Here is a 16,466-nt window from a genome sequence, read left to right on the forward strand (position 1 = left end):
ACTAACTGGCTGTTGGAGATTTTTGAATTTGAACTTGCCACAGAGAATTTGAACTGAGAAAGCTCTTTGGTCCTGGACTGAGAACATCTCTCTCCTGTCTGCTCCCATCTCTTTCTCACAGAACTGAAGAGCCATTGAAAACACATGAACCCTAAGAGAGACAAGTCTCCTGCAGTAAAAAATGTTTAAGAATAATACTGGGCCCCAACAAAAAGCAAGACGACCTACAAAAGGGCTACAGTGAGCTTGAAGCACAGTAACAAGAAACTCTTCTGATATTGCCTCAAACCTTTCCACTTTATTTTTCTTCTGTTCTTTTCTGACTCTATTTACATGTGCATATCGCATACGCATGCTAGCATGGGGCGTGGCGTATATTCGTAGATGTTAGCCGAATTCGAGATTAAGTTTAAGTTGAATAAAATTTCACTTTTCTTCTTTAAACCTAGGAAAGCCTGCTTATGCTCATTTCTTTGCTTTATAATTGGAAAAGGATTCACCGAGGGGGAGGTCAAAACACTGTGTTTAAAAATTGAATGCTGTTACAATAAGACAAGGTGAAGGCTGAAAGAGACCCTTAGACACCTTTCTCACCTGGTTGTAACAGTGTACACATCTACACATATAGTCAATTTTTTTGAGTTTGTTATACAAAACATAAGTTGTGCAGGCCAAGTAGAAGCCAGCAATAAAGGTGAGCGTTTGAACAGAGTAGCTTACTTTTGTAACATTAGAATTGGTTTGCATTATGAATTTACACATCACGACATCTATATGTTTTACATGATGCATTTCAGGGTAAGATAATTCTAATATGAGCTGTAATGTCCTTGAGCATATTTTTTGAGCAAATTTTTAAAATTTTGTTGAATTGGTAGCTTTTGTCATGGCATGTCATTTTCTCTTTGCCCCATATACAAAAAAATAGGTGTAATGCGAACAATCCAATAGTTGTACCATTTTTATGACCTGGCATAACAATTTGGGAGGTTGAGTGAAGAGCTCATCACTTATGTTCTGGTTTGTGAAAGTTGAAGGAAATCCCCGGTTACAGTGTAATTTTAGTTTCACATTGAACCAGTAACCTAACTCTCTGGTATCCTGTAAGAAGTGCATTAGAAGGCGTTTTAAACTTGTGCACAAAGCAAAGCTATTTATTTATGCTTTCTGGTTATGCTTTTCTCAAGAGAAGCCTCTTCATTGAGTGAATGCCACATGGTCCTAAGCGACTCATAAATGCAGTGTGAATGACATTTTCCTATTTTGTATAGACATTATGTTGTCACAATATTGTTTTTGACATTAGTCAGAAATTCTGCACAGTTCCAAGATCTGAATTTCTTTCACTTTAAAATCCTAGAAACTCATTGACACTTGCTTTTTTTTATTCGTTTGTGGGATGTGGGCTAACAGATTTTACATATAGTTTTCTTTTAAGTTAATTGAGCCAGGTTTATTACTGTGCCATTTTGTTTCCTACAGTCCAGATGGTTCTGAAATCTTATCAGACAGATGATACAGCCTTGTGAAAATATATATAAGGCAACTTTAAATACATACAGAATGAAGAAGCAATATTTTTCAAATACCTGAAATTTAGTTGAATGTTATGATTAGCTCCAAATTATTATGAATCTGACTAATCCAGGATGGGTGGGAGGTGGGGCCAGACATTGCCTAAATATTCTGAATCTCCTTAATCTATTTCAACATCAACTTGCATTTAGATAGTGCCTTTAATGTGGTAAAACGAATGTCCCAAGGCGTTTGACTATTAGTTTTACTGGATATTTGACACAAGCCACATAAGATATTAGGACAGATGACCAAAAGCTTGGTCAGAGGTAGGTTTTAAGGAGTATCTTAAAGGAGAAGAAAGAGGTGAAGAGGTTTGGGAGGGAATTCCAGAGCTTAGTGCCTAGGCAGCTGAAAGCACAGTCGCAGTCGCCAATGGTGGGCGATTAAAATCGGGGATATACAAGAGGCCGGAATTGGAGGAGCATAGACATCTCGGAAGGATTTGAAAACAATCATGAGAATTTTAAAATTGAGGTGTTGCCAAACCGGGAGCCAATGTAGGTCAACAGGTTGCTGTTGCTGAAGTGCTGCCTTGTGCTATATGCAGAATTTCCTGTTAACTGCTATCATTGCACAGTTATGAGATAAGCTTTGCATGGGTATATGTGTGTGTGTGTATATATATTTATTTTTTTTGTGTATATATATCTCTCAAATGTATGGTGAAACTAGTGTATATCTTTAGTACAGAAGCCCTTTGTGGAATCTTGTAATTATATAAACCTGTATATGACTTGGCCTAAACAAACCTAAATTTAGTACTAAGAATTTGATTCTCTGCCATCATATTTCAGGCAGTTGTATGGCAAAAGGCCAAGGTGTCGGATCACAAAATGGCCCTGTTAACAGTTCTGGGAACTGCTGTGATGGTCAGCATGGTACCTATCCAACATCATGAGCAAGAACCTGAGGTCAGTACAAGGTTACGCTGATTATGCTTGGTGGCGGGGGGAGGAGTGGGGGGAATCTATATTCAGCAATTGAATGCAATTAGTTTTCCCTATCAATAACTTTGTACTATAACAGCCAATCTTATGTTAACTGTTTGTTTCATGATTTGATTCAATAAATAACATTTTCTTGAGTATTTTGATCTTATTTTTAAAAAAAGTCTAATTCCACAAAAAGCAAATTTTAAAAACTGCTTAAAAGTTCAGTATTTTGATAGTTGGCCTTTACCTCTAAATGCACTGGGTTTCATTACTGAGGCTTCATGTTGCCTTCTTTTGTTTTTATTAGATTCAGGAGGAAAATTGGACCTGAACCAGTCAAGTACTTGGGGAGTAGTTTTACGACTTTGCAATCCCACCAGGAATGGATATCGGAACTTTGGGCACACTTCACTCTGAATTTACGAATTTAGATGGTCAGAAAATTGTGGACCATGTGAGCCCAAGTTTCCAATATATGCTCCTGGTAGGGAAGACTCTCCACTAAAAGTGTGGAGTCAACAAATCATACCCTTATATTTCCAAATCTGGAATAGAATTTATACACTGCAGCAATAAACTCTGTTAAATGCTATTATGATGTAGAATTGGAGGTGTAGACAGTCAATATAGGATATAAATTTACTACAGTATTCTTTTTTTTAAAAAATAAATTAGGGTGGGGGTACGCCCTCTACATGATGGGGCCATTTGTAGCCCTCTGTCCTCTCAGCTGTTGCCCTCCAGTAAAGTAGGGGATTCTCATTTTTAACTCTATTACTGAATGCATTCCTACTCCTAAAATTACATTGGAAAACCATTTATTTGAAATAGCTCGCCATGACGTAACTAAGATTTGTGCAAGGTATTCATTGCCCAATGAATTCAAAAAATATGAGCTGTTTGATGAACAAACTGGGCATCTGGTGCGCTTCCTTTGAAGGCTTCAAGTCGAGCTAACAGCACACAGAGCTGGAGAGTAACACATGATGTGGACGCTGCTGAGAAGTGTATAGTACATGTGGCCTAGAAAGAGAAAAAAAGAACTGAAGAAATCCTGAAATAAATAAAAACACAATATTATTTAAGACTTTCTATAGAATCACAGAAATTTCAGCACAGAAGGAGACCTGTGACATCAGAACTACAGATATAAATCTCATTTCTCCATTCTTTCCTGATACTCTAATATTTTTCCTTTAATTCCCGAATTAATGGCATGATTAATTTAACTTCAATAGGCATGTTTGTGATGCATTCTATAATTGAATAATTTTGTTTCAAAACATTTCTACTGATCTCTTTTTTTTACATTTTTAGTACTAATCCTAAATTTATGTCCCTTCTGATTCACCAACTATTGGAAATAATTTTTCGCTAACTTTTTTGAACTGTTTTAAAACTTCAATTTCTGTACGCCCCTCCCCCACCCCAATAACCACCTCTGCTCCAATGAATTAAGTTTTTTTTTCAAGTCTCTCATGTTAATGACCACCGTATCCTTGGATCCTGCTAGATTTATGTTGCACTTTGTGTGGCTCCTGTGTAATTTCTGTTATTTATTTTGATTTAGAGATACAGCACTGAAACAGGCCCTTCGGCCCACCGAGTCTGTGCCAACCAACAGCCACCCATTTATACTAATCCTACAATAATCCCATATTCCCTACCACATCCCCACCATTCCCCTACCACCTACCTACACTAGGGGCAATTTACAATAGCCAATTTACCTATCAACCTGCAAGTCTTTGGCTGTGGGAGGAAACCGGAGTACCCGGCGGAAACCCACGCGGTCACAGGGAGAACTTGCAAACTCCACATAGACAGTACCCAGAACTGAACCCAGGTCGCTGGAGCTGTGAAGCTGCGGTGCTAACTACTGCTCCACTGTGCCGCCCTGAGGTATAATGAGGTGCAAATAATTCTTCAACTATGCTTAAACAATGCTTTTTGTACAGGTTTATCAATATTTTCTTGCTTTTATGTTCAATATCCCATTATATAAACTTCAGATTCCCATAGTATTTCAGAGGCTAATGCTCTGGGGACATGGGTTCAAATCCCACCATGGTAGATGGTGAAATTTGAATTCAATTAATAAATCTGGAATTAAAAGCTAGTCTAATGGTGACCATGAAACCATTGTCGATTATTGTAAAAACCCATCTGGTTCACTAATGTCCTTTTGGGAAGGAAATCGGCAGTCCTTACCTGGTCTGGCCTACAAGTGACTCCAGACCCACAGCAATGTGGTTGACTCTTAAATACCCTCTGAAATGGCCAAGAAGGCCGCTCAGTTGTATCAAAACTCCTATGAAGTGCAAGAAGAGGAATGAAACTGGACAGACTACCCAGCATCGATCTAGGCACTGGAAAAAACAACGGCAAACCCAGCCCTGTCCAACTTTGCAAGGTCCTCCTTACTAAAAATCTGGGGGCTTATGCCAAAATTTGGAGAGCTGTTCCACAGACAAGTCAAGCAATAGTCTGACACAGTCATACTCACAGAATCAAACCTTAAATACAATGTCCCAGATACCGCCATCACCATCCTTGGGTATGTCCTGTCCCACTGGCAGGACAGACCCAGCAGAGGTGGTGGAACAGTGGTATACAGTTAAGAGGGAGTTGTCCTGAGAGTCCTCAACAGAGAGTCTGGACCCCATGAAGTCTCATGGCATCAAGTCAAACATGGGCAAGGAAACCTCCTGCTGATTACCACCTACTGCCCCCCCTCGGCTGATGAATCAGTGCTTCTCCATATTGAACACTAATTGGAAAAAGCATTGAGGGTAGCAAGAGCACAGAATGTACTTCGGGAGGGGGACTTCAATGTCCATCAGCAAGAGTGGCTCGGCAGCACCACGACTGACCGAGCTGGCTGAGTCCTGAAGGACATAGCTACTAGACTTGGTCTACAGCAGGTGGTGAGGGAACCAACCAGAGTCTTCAGCCAATCCGATTCACTCAATGTGATATCAAGAAACAGCTGAAGGCACTGGATACTGGAAAGGCTATGGGCCCTGACAACATTCCGACAATAGTATCGAAGACTTGTGCTCCAGAACTATCCACGCCCCTAGCCAAGCTGTTCCAGTACAGCTACAACACTAGCATCTACCCGGCAATGCGGAAAATTGCCCAGGTGTGTCCTGTCCACAAAAAGCAGGGCAAATCCAACTCAACCAATTTGATCCTATCAATCTACACTCCATCATCAGCAAAGTGATGGAAAGTGTCGTCGACAGTGCTATCAAGTGGCACTTGCTCAGCAATGACCTCGCTGACGTTCAGTTTGGGTTGTGCCAGGGCCACTCAGCTCTTGACCTCCTTGCCACTTTCTTCCAAACATGGACAAAAGAACTGAACTCCAGAGGTGAGGTGAGAGTGACTGCCCTTGACATCAAGGCAGCATTTGACCGAGTATGGCATCAACGGGCCCTAGCAAAACTGGAGTCAATGGGAATTAGGGGGAACACACTCCGCTGGTTGGAGTCATGCTTAGCACAAAGGAAGATGGTTGTAGTTGCTGGAGGTCAATCATCTCGGTCCCAGGACATCATTGCAGGAGTTCCTCAGGGTAGTGTCCTAAGCCCAACCATCTTCAGCTGCTTCATCAATGACCTTCCCTCCATCATAAGGTTAGAAATGAGCATGTTCACTGATGATTGCACGATGTTCAGCACCTTTCGCGGTCCTCAAATACTGAAGCAGCCCATGTGCAGATGCAGCAAGACCTAGACAACATCCAGGTTTGGGCTGATAAGTGACAAATAACATTTGCGTCACATAAGTGCCAGGCAATGACCATCTCCAACAAGAGAGAATCCAACCATCTCCCCTTGATGTTCAATGGCATTACCATCGTTGAATCCCCAACTGTCAACATCCTGGGTGCTACCATTGACTAGAAACTGAACTGGACTACCACATAAATACTATGGCTACTAGAGCAGGTCAGAGCCCGGGAATTCTGTGGCGCTTAACCCACCTCCTGACCTCCTGTCTCCCCAAAGCCTGTCTCCCATCTACAAGGCATAAGTAAGGAGTGTTTTGGAATACTTTCCACTTGCCTGGATGGGTGCAGCTCCAACAACACTCGAGAAGCTCGACACTATCCAGGAACAAGCAGCCCACTTGATTGGCATCCCATCCACCACCGACGCACAGTCGCAGCAGTGTGTATCATGTACAAGATGCACTGCAGCAACTCATCAAGGCTTCTTCGACACCACCTTCCAAACCTGTGACCTCTACCACCTAGAAGGATAAGGTCAGCAGGCGCATGGGAACACCACTACCTGCAAGTTGCCCTCCAAGTCACACGCCATCCTAACTTGGAATTATATTGCCATTCCGTCACTGTTGCTGGGTCAGAACCCTTCCTAACAGCACTGTGGATGTGCCTACACCCCAAGGACTGTAGTGGTTCAAGAAGGCAGCTCACCACCACCTTCTCGAGGACAATTAGGGATGGGCAATAAATGCTGGCCTTGCCAGCGACACCCACATTCCATGAATGAAAAAAAATGTCCTTTTTATGTGTTTTCCAAGTGCTTTTAAAGATCTGTGTATCTCTACTGTCAGATCTTTCTGTTCTTAACACTCCATTGAGAATTTTACCATTTAGGGCGGCACAGTGGCGCAGTGGTTATCACCGCAGCCTCACAGCTCCAGGGACCCGGGTTCGATTCCGGGTACTGCCTGTGTGGAGTTTGCAAGTTCTCCCTGTGTCTGCGTGGGTTTTCTCCGGGTGCTCCGGTTTCCTCCCACAAGCCAAAAGACTTGCAGGTTGATAGGTAAATTGGCCATTATAAATTGTCACTAGTATAGGTAGGTGGTAGGGAAATATAGGGACAGGTGGGGATGTTTGGTAGGAATATGGGATTAGTGTAGGATTAGTATAAATGGGTGGTTGATGTTCGGCACAGACTCGGTGGGCCGAAGGGCCTGTTTCAGTGCTGTATCTCTAATCTAATCTAATCTAATCTAGGTTGTATCTCACTTTTCTGTCCCTTTCCCCATAATATATTATTTTATACTTATGTACTTGCCACACACATTTCCATTCCTCTAACTTCTGTCTTCCTGTAACTTTCTGTTCGCAGTTTGCCATTAGCAAATTCTGATATTTATCCCTCTATGACATGTTGAAATCCGGTTATTTATGTGCAAACGAGATCCCAACGTAAATTCCAGGAGAACACCACATTTTGTCAATACAAGAAACATTCATTTACTCCCATGCTGCCATTTTACTTTCAATACCCATGTCTTAAACTTTGTAACAGATCTCTCATTTGACAAATACTTTTGCAAAGTCCAAATAGATCACATCCATTGCATTCCCTTTATTCACCTATTTCATAATTTCCTTGAAGAATTTGATTAGATTAGTTATCATGACCTGTGCTTGCCTAATGGGGCATTTTCTTTTGACTCGTAGTGTAGTGTTATAGTGTTTTGAACTTGCAATTGCATTGCGCATTGTGTACTCTAGAGGCTGCTGTAGAACACACATGCTAGCCTTATACTAATCTCTTGTGGTGCTTACATGAAAGGGGACAAGCCAAGATATACTGCCATAGAGCTGTAACTCAAAGATGGACTTCCTTTTCGCAGACACTACTGCACAGCATCCTTTCTGCTCTTCAGAGCTTTGGAAAAAAAATGTTCAGTACCAGCTAGCATCAAACTTACCAATCTGAGACGCCTAGAATTGAATTTTGTTTTGAGTTTATAAGAGCTAATAAGCTTTTAGGTTTAGTGAATAGCACAATGTTTCAAATTAACTTTAAAAAAACTGTTGTACTCTATCAAACCTATTGAACGTTTAAAAACCCAACAACAGAAACCCTACAGCGATGGTTGTGTATACATATAGTATTATTGCTTTTGTCAATTTCTTCCCGATATGTTTTTAGGGGTTTCTTGGGATTGTGGCCCTTATCAGGGTCTGAATGAAGAAAACAATTTTTTCCATGGCTTAGGGAACTTTTTTTCCTTTAGAACATTTTCCCTGTTTTCTATATATTTAGAGCTTAAAGCAGCTCTGTCACTGCAAAAATCAAATAAAAACTCCTTGTAAGTCCAATATTTAATCTTATGACCTTCTATGTTAAATCTTAAAGCCAAAATTATGTATTTACAAAAATTAGAAAAGCTATTGGCCTTGATTTTTGTGGGAAGCGTAATGGTAAGGCTATCAGCACTCACCGTCATCATGGAGTAAATCGAACAGCAACTTCTGGAATAAAACAAAGTGCTGGAAATACTTAGCAGGTCCGGCAGCATCTGTGGGGAGAGGGACAGTTAACGTTTCAGGTCTGACCTTTCATCAGAACACTTCTGGAGTCCACATGTGTGCAGTAAACATGGAAATCTAGAAGTTGCTGTCCAATTTGCCCTGCTGTTCCACAAGCTTTGCTATACTGGTACCTTGCTGACAGATTCAACTTTCTAACACATGAAGGGTGTGGAGTTGCGGTACTTAACCACCACATATCCACTATACACACCAAAAGAAGTTAGGGCTTGTCCAAACAAACTCTGACACTGAAAACCTACGTTTACACATGTGGACGCTCATTCCTCCAGATATTAATTATTGGAGATTTTATAAAAATTAAAATGTTTTTGTCTCTCATCTCGCTTTCTTAATCATTTTACTTTTATTTTCCTTTCTGTACATGATTTTACATTGAATTAAATATTCTAACTTACACTTCCTCATTTAAACTCTGTGGTTGTAAAACTCGGTTGCACACATAGGAGCAGGATTGGGCATTAAGCACATCGAGCCTGTTCCGCCGTTCAATACGATCATGGCTGATCGTTCACTTCAATGCCTTTTTCCCACACTATCCTCATATCTCCTTATGTCATTTGTATTTAGAAATCTGTTGATCTCTGCTTTAAACATACTCCATGACTGAGCTTCTACAGCCCTCTAGGGTAGAGAATTCCAAAGATTCACAGCTCTCTGAGTAAAGAAATTTCTCCTCATCTCTGTTCTAAGTGGCTTCCCCTTTATTTTGAAATTGTGTCCCCTGGTTCTAGACTCCCCAACCAGAGGAAACATCTTACCTGCATCTACCCTGTCTATCCCTTTAAGTATTATGTAGGTTTCAATGAGATCACCTCTCATTCTTCAAAACTCTAGAGAATACAGCCCCAGTTTCCTCAGTCTCTCTTCATAGGACAGTCCTGCCATCCAAGGAACAAGTCTGGTGAACCTTCATTGCAGTCCCTCTATGGCAATAATATCCTTCCTAAGGTAGGGGGACCAAAACTGCGCACAGTACTCCAGGTGCAGTCTAACCAGGGTTCTATACAATTGAAGCAAGACTTTACTACTCCTGTACTCAAATCCTCTTGCAATAAAGGCTAACATACCATTAGCCTTCTTAATTGCTTGCTTCACCTGCACGTTAGCTTTCAGTGACTTATTGACCAGGACACCCAGGTCCCCTTATACATCTACACTCATACACCCATATTTTCAATCCTCTGTGTGTGGTTTCGGGTCCAAAATAGAGTCCACACCGTGCGTGTACTGTTCTGGTGTGGGCCACTCTGGACACTATTTGGGAATGTTATTTTGGGCGCTGGGAGCATGCACCACCAGTATGCAGAGTCGGCAGATTGTGAAGTCAGTCAGCATGTAACGTTGATTTGACTCTACCATTTTCAACCTCAAAATCCAGTTAACGCTCCCTCTTAACCTTGCATAGCTGAACACATCTTCAGCAGAAAGAATCACCCCCCTCCAATGCTATTTAAAGGGATCATCAACCATTTCAGATTAGTTGCTGATTGATTTCTGATGGCTGCTGTTGAGTTAGTAGAAGGGTTTGGAAGATTGTTGGTGAAGTCTACAGGGAGTAGAGTGGCACATGATGAAGGTCTTGGTTCTCAATGAAGGGTCCTGCTCTGATGATCTGCCCCCTACCGCCATCAAGGATGCTGTAGTTTCTATCCCTCTTGGCTTGCAGCGTGCCAAGGAGAGCACACAGAAGCGATAGAGGAAGGCAAGCTGCTTGAACAGGGAGCAGTAGGAGGGGGGAAGAAGGATTCTTAGCAGGACGCCATATTCACCCAGGGTCTTCGGGGAGCAATTTTTCTATCTCAGCATCAGGGAGGAACGTTTTGTGCGATATCTCTGTTTCATAAGGAGATGCTCACTGAAATCAGCTACCTGCTACAGGCAGACCTGCACCTCACAGCAGGGCAAGAATGCCATTGCCAGTGGCTGCAAAGGTGACCCTGGCCATAAACCCCTTTATGTCAGACTGCTTCCAGGCTGGAGCTGGCGACATTTGCAACATCTCGCAGTTTGTCGCCATCCGTTGTTGTATCAGGGAGATCCCTGATGCTCTGTTTGCAAAGAAAGGGCAATAGATTGCATTCTCTTTTTCCAGAGAGGTGAGTGGAGCACGCACATAGTTTCACTAGGACAGTTAGTTCCCCATAGTGCAGGTGTCAGTGACTGTGCCGGCGCTGCATGTAAATTCAGAGTTGTATTGCACTCCGTGTCTAGCTGGTGTACGACCGTATTCAGCACGTCATGCAGGTCAATGCATCTATACAGGCAGCAGGCATGATGCCTTCATTCTGCATCCGTCTGCTGTACCGTCAGCATTTAAGCCACCATAAGAAACCAGAAGGTGGCTACTTGATGACTCGGGCTATCGGCTGAATACATAGCTCATGACGCTATTGGGCAACCCACACATGCATGGGCTGCGTACATTTAACCAGAGCCATACTGCCAAGCAAAATGCCATTGAGCAGACCATTGAGGTGCTTCAGAAACACTTCTGCTGTCTGAACTGCTCTGGAGGTGCTTTGCAGTGCTCACCAGAGTGGGTGTTACGATTCGTCATGTTTTGCTGCATGCTGCACAACCTTCCTATCGTGAGGGCACAGCCATAGGTACCAGGTATACAGCGAGCAACTAAGGAAGGGAGGAGTTAACCAGCATAGCCCCTTTCCGACCTGTTTGTCCGTAATTGATTCACCCAACTGGATACTAGTCAACGTAACCCCAATTCCCCATTCAGCAACGGTCCCACACCTTACTTTCCCTTTGTTACTAGCCATCACAGCGTCGTCTTGGCCCCAGTGCTGAAATAAAAGCCACCACAAAACAAACATTCTAAACCTCTTTTATTAATTAAGCCATCTATATTCTATACAAAAGTCAACTAATCCCCCTTGTGCATTCCCTTTAGTGCCTGCCTTTCGTGTGACTTTGCCTGTCCTACGCAGTGCTACTCCAGTGGCTGCAGTATGGCTGGTGGAGGGCTGCAGACTTCCAGTGGGGCAGACTGCAGATGGCCTTGAGATAAACCCAAGCAGCTGTGGCCCTAGAAGGCCCAGCTTTGGACTGCACCACCTCTGCATAGGCAACAGCAGTCTGAGTTGGCTGGCTGATGGGCAACAGCAAGGGCGGAGTGAGAAGGGTGGGAGGATAAATACTGTCATCCTGAATGACAGCAGATACTTGCTTAATGGAGCCACTGCCACTCTCTCGGTGGTACCTCAGGAACCCTAGTAATCTGTTGGACAGATTGCTGAACTGCTGTGACACCCTGCAAATGCCTTTGCACAGTGGTATAACCAGCCTTGATGGCAGACATCTGAGCGCACATGGCAGAAAGCTGAACGTGCATGACTTCAGTTTTAGCTTTGACTGCAGCAGCCAGATGTTGGGTGACATCTGCTTGAACTGTAATGGAAGCAGAGACATCCGCCATCAGAAACTGCATCAGAAATAATAACACAAAATGTTGGAAATACTCAGGTCTGGCAACGTCTGTGGAGAGAAACAGAGTTAACATTTCAAGTCGATGACTTTTCGTCAGAACTGGAAAATGCAACAGGGTTTCAGCAAATACAGAGACTGGAGGGGATGATAGAGCAAAAGGGAAGGTCTGTGAGAGGTTAGAAGCTAGGAACGTTTAATGACAAAAGGGATGATGGTGCAAGGCAAAGGGACAAATAGAGATTGGTCTAGAGGATGTGCAAATAGGAAAGCAGAAAAAAATAGGGGGGCATAGGTTATGATCTGAAATTATTAAATGCAATGCAGAGACCAGAAGGCTGTAAACTGCCAAATTGAAAGATGAGGTGCTGTTCCTCGACCTTGCATTCAGCTTCATTGAAACAGTGTGGTAATGTAGAGGATAGGGAGATCAGAGTGGGAATGGGCGGAGAATTAAAATGTGACCAGAAGCTTGGGGTCACATTTGCTGACTGAACGGGGATGTTCCACAAAGTGATCACCTAATCTGCGTTTGGTCTCCCAAGTGTGGAGGAGACTGCATTGTGAGCAGCGAATACAATATACTACATTGAAAGAAGTAAAAGTATATTGCAGTTTCACCTGGAAGAAGTGTTTAGGGTCTTGGATGATGAGATGGGAGGAGGTAAAAGGGCAGGTGTTACATTTCTTGCTCTTGAATGGGAGGCTGCCATGGGAAGGGGAGGCGTTGTTGGTGACTGAGGAGTGGACCAGGATGTGGCTGAGGGAACGGTCCCTTCAGAATGGTGAAAGGGGTGGGGAGGATGTATTTGTACTGGATGTGGTAGAAATGGCGGAGGATGATCCGTTGAATACAGGAGCTGGTGGGGTCGAAGATGAGGACAAGGGGGAAACCCTTGTGGCTCTGGGAGGGAGGGAAAGGGTTGAGAACAGAAGTATGGGAAATAGAATGGACACGGTTGAAGGTCCTGTAAATCATGGGGGGAGGGGTTGTGGATTCTTGTTTGAGGATAAAAGGAGATATATTGGAAGCACCAGTATTTAATGTGGCATCTTCAGAACAGATACAATGGAAAAACTGGAAGAATGGAATAGAATCTGAATAGGAAGCGGGGTGGAGGAAGTGTAGTCAAGCTGGCTGTGGGAGCCAGTGGACTTATAGTGGATCATGATGCCCTGCATCAAGGTTGGGCCTGGCAGTGCGCTAATGTCACTAAATAATCAGTCTGCTTGTCTGACATTCAGTACTGGATGAACAAAAATTTCCTCCATTTAAATTATGGGAAGACTGAAGCCATTGTCTTCGGTCCCCATTACAAGCTCTGTTCCCCAGTTACTGACTCCATCCCTTTCCCTGGCATCTGTCTGAGGCTGAACCAAATGGTTCGAGTGTCATATTTGATCCCAAGATGAGCTGCTGACCCCATTAGTGTCAGCACTAACACTACCTATTTCCACTTCTGTAATGTTGCTCGACTCCACTCCTGCCTCAGCTCATCTGGTGAAACTCTCATCCATATCTTCGCTACCTCTAGATTTGACTATTCTAATGCACTGCTGACTGGCTTCCAACATTCTAACCTCCATAAACCTGATATCATCCAAACTTCTGCCCGTGTCCCATTCACCGATCACCCCTGTGCTCACTGGCCTACGTTGGCTCCCGGGCAAACAATGCCATGATTATAAAATTCTCATCCTTGTTTTCAAATCCCTCCAGGGCCTGGCCCCTCCCTATCTGTGTAATCTCCTCCATCCCCACAACCCTCTGAGATATCGGTCCTCTAATTTTGGCCTCTTGAGCATCCCTGATTTTGATCACTCCATCTCCTTAGGACCTAAGGTCTGGAATAAAAAAGAAAATGCTGGAAATATTGAGCTGGGTTGGCAGCATTTGAGGAGAGAGAAACAGAAATCTAGAATTCCCTCCCTAAAACTTCCTGTCTCTCTACCTCCTTTAAGACGCACCTTAAACCCAAGCTTTTGGCCATCTGCCCTAATTTCTCCTTATGTGGCTTGATCAAATTTTGCTTTATAACATTCCTGTGAAGCACTTTGGGCCATTTTATTATAGTAAATTTAAGTGTTGGCCATCACTTCCATATTGGAAAGGATGGGCTCAAAGCTCTGCACAAGGCCCTGTGCCAATTTGGTGCCAGACTTCTCCATGCTCTTTGACCGTCACTGCAGGCTTTTTGGCAAGCCTACAAATGCACCAAGCTTTTCATTGTGCGCACACAGCAGCTTTTTCCTATAGACCACCAAATCAAAGTCCTCATCTGCTTCCTGCTCAGTGGAACTCGTGTGCAACCTTGGCCTCCTGCTAGCTGGCACCTGCCCTGCTGCAGGCCACTTGTGTCCGGTGTCTCACTACATGCAGATCTTGCCTCTAAAGTATGCGCAATATCTGTATCTGAGCTGGTGGCTGCGCGTGTGAGATTGAGTGACATGTTCCTTTTTTCATCAGTCTCTTTCTTTGACTTCTTGTTCCTGCACCAGTGTCTGATCAGGTTGCAGTTCTTGGATATCTGAAGGGAGAAAGGCACAAGGGTAGGGCTGCAGCACGGGAGGTGGGGGAAGCAAGAGGTGCATACTTACACCATCTGCAAATTGTAAATCAGAAGAAATTGTAGGATAAGGGGAAAGTGGAATGCAAGAAGGAGGATTAGGGACGAGCATACAGTAATCTTTGATCCTTTCTGCCTCACCACTGGCCACAGCTTCAGTCATGGGCCAATGCAATGATGATGAGCACTGTCTGCTCTACTGGGGTAAGGACATGCTGCTGTGCCTGTCTCCTGCCGGTTCGGCGCTGCTCCCTCTGGGTATGCACCATCTTCTGCGAGAGAGAGAGGAGTGTGTGTCAGTGAGTGTGGTGCAAGGTTTTTGGGTGATGTGGCTGTCATGGTTGAATAGCTGGTACTATGTGCCAGCCGTGAATTGTGAATGTGAGGCTTGCAAAGTTCTAAGTGTGTGAGGGTGATGGGAAGCTATGAATGTGAGATCTGAGTCATGATTGATATGGTGGTAGGGAAATTAATGAATAGGTGGTGGTGAATTGAGCAGTGTGTGAAGCTAATGGTTCATTCGTAAGGATATGGCATTTGAAGTTGCATTCACTGACAAGCACAAATGAGGTCATTGAATTTTCTGTGGCGCTGCATCCAGGTCCTTGGAGCAGGACATTGACTGTGATGACTATTTGCTTCCACTGATTTCACAACGTCTGTCTGGAGGGCCTCCTGGCCCTCTGTGCGTAGGGGACCTCCCTTCCCCTGTGCGCCTCCTGCACCAAGACCTCCAGTTCTGCATTAGAGAACCTTGAACCCCTCTCTGCCCTGTTGTGCCATTTTTCAGTGTTCTGCTTGGAAACTACTCCCCAGCCACCTCCAGGGCGGCTATAGCCAAAATGCACCTCCTCTTTGAGGTGCAGGCTGATTTTAAGTATTGCAAGCTAGCTTTAAATGGTGCCTTGGCTCATAAAGATAAGTATCCTGTATACCTTTTTAACAAACTTATCTACCTGTCCTGCTACCTTCAGGGATTTGTGGACATGCACTCCAAAGTTCCCCTATTCTTCTGCACTTCTCAGTATCATGTAATTTATTGTGTATTTCCTTGCATTGCTTGCCTTCCCCAAATGCATGACCTCACACTTCTCTGAATTGAATTCCATTTGCCACCTTTCTGCCCACCTGACTAGTCCATTGATATCTGCCTGCAGGCTATAGCTTTCTTCCTCGCTACCAATCACATGGCCAATTTTTGTATCATCTGCAAACTTCTTAATCGTGCCTCTTACATTTAAGTCCAAATTATTGATGTATACCAGAAAAGGCAAGGGATCTAGTGCTGAGCCCTGCAGAACCCCACTGGAAGCAGCATTCCTATCACAAAAACACCCGTTGACCATTATCCTTTGCTTCCTGCCGCTGAGCCAATTTTGGATCCAACTTGCCACTTTCTCTTGGATCCCATGGGCATTTATTTTTCTGACCAGTCTGCTGTGTAGGACCTTGTCAGAAGTGTTGCTAAAATCCATGTAGAGTACATCAAACACACTATCCTCATGCTCCCTCCTTGTTACCTTCTCAAAAAATTCAGTCAAGTTAGTCAGACATGACCTTCCCTTAACAAATCCATGCTGACCGGCCTTGACTAATCTGTGCCTTTCTAAATGACTATTTATA

At 43.5% G+C, this 16,466-nt stretch overlaps 1 protein-coding gene across 11 annotated transcripts in view; it reads left to right on the forward strand.

Annotated features, from left to right (window-relative positions):
• The window catches only part of pms1 (PMS1 homolog 1, mismatch repair system component), a 117,165-nt gene that overhangs the window by 54,350 nt on the left and 46,349 nt on the right, over positions 1-16,466 (forward strand). For all 11 annotated transcript variants that reach the window (XM_068035624.1, XM_068035628.1, XM_068035626.1 and 8 more), the window contains one exon: positions 2,373-2,489. In XM_068035624.1, coding sequence (XP_067891725.1) covers positions 2,373-2,489 — 117 coding nt within the window. The remainder of the gene's footprint in view (positions 1-2,372; positions 2,490-16,466) is intronic.

Source organism: Heterodontus francisci, chromosome 7 (genome assembly GCF_036365525.1).
Source record: "Heterodontus francisci isolate sHetFra1 chromosome 7, sHetFra1.hap1, whole genome shotgun sequence".
In the NCBI taxonomy this organism is placed as follows: domain Eukaryota; kingdom Metazoa; phylum Chordata; class Chondrichthyes; order Heterodontiformes; family Heterodontidae; genus Heterodontus; species Heterodontus francisci.